Source organism: Sinocyclocheilus anshuiensis, unplaced genomic scaffold (genome assembly GCF_001515605.1).
Source record: "Sinocyclocheilus anshuiensis isolate Anshui unplaced genomic scaffold, SAMN03320099.WGS_v1.1 C31618585, whole genome shotgun sequence".
Lineage (NCBI taxonomy): Eukaryota > Metazoa > Chordata > Actinopteri > Cypriniformes > Cyprinidae > Sinocyclocheilus > Sinocyclocheilus anshuiensis.
Window position 1 is genome coordinate 1 of NW_015600456.1, and position 432 is coordinate 432.

A 432-nucleotide genomic window follows, 5' to 3' on the forward strand; every position below is an offset into this window, starting at 1 on the left:
CATCCTTACGCTGCTCCCTTGGGCTCGTACCCGTATGGAGACCCAGCTTACCGCAAGAATGCTACCCGGGACGCCACAGCCACTTTGAAAGCTTGGCTTAGCGAGCACCGGAAAAACCCGTACCCCACCAAAGGCGAGAAGATTATGCTGGCCATCATCACGAAAATGACCCTCACTCAAGTGTCCACCTGGTTCGCCAACGCCAGGAGGAGGCTAAAGAAGGAGAACAAGATGACCTGGACCCCACGGAACCGGAGCGAAGACGAGGAGGAGGACGAAAACATTGATCTCGAGAAAAACGACGACGACGAGCCAAATAAGCCCACGGACAAGGGAGACTCCACAGACACAGAGGCAGGTCTGTGGAAAAATCATCAATTTTTCATCGCAGTCGTTTCCACTCCGGGCGCAAAATTGATTGCTGGTTAATGG

The 432-nt window shown here is 53.5% G+C and overlaps 1 protein-coding gene across 1 annotated transcript; it reads left to right on the plus strand.

Annotated features, from left to right (window-relative positions):
• Positions 1–6: 6 nt before the first annotated feature.
• On the plus strand, positions 7–358 carry LOC107682114 (iroquois-class homeodomain protein IRX-5-like; the record flags this gene model as incomplete). Its single annotated transcript, XM_016478472.1, has 1 exon — positions 7–358. A coding segment is annotated over one exon (352 nt), but the record flags the coding sequence as incomplete, so codon positions are not given.
• Between the last annotated feature and the right edge of the window lie 74 nt (positions 359–432).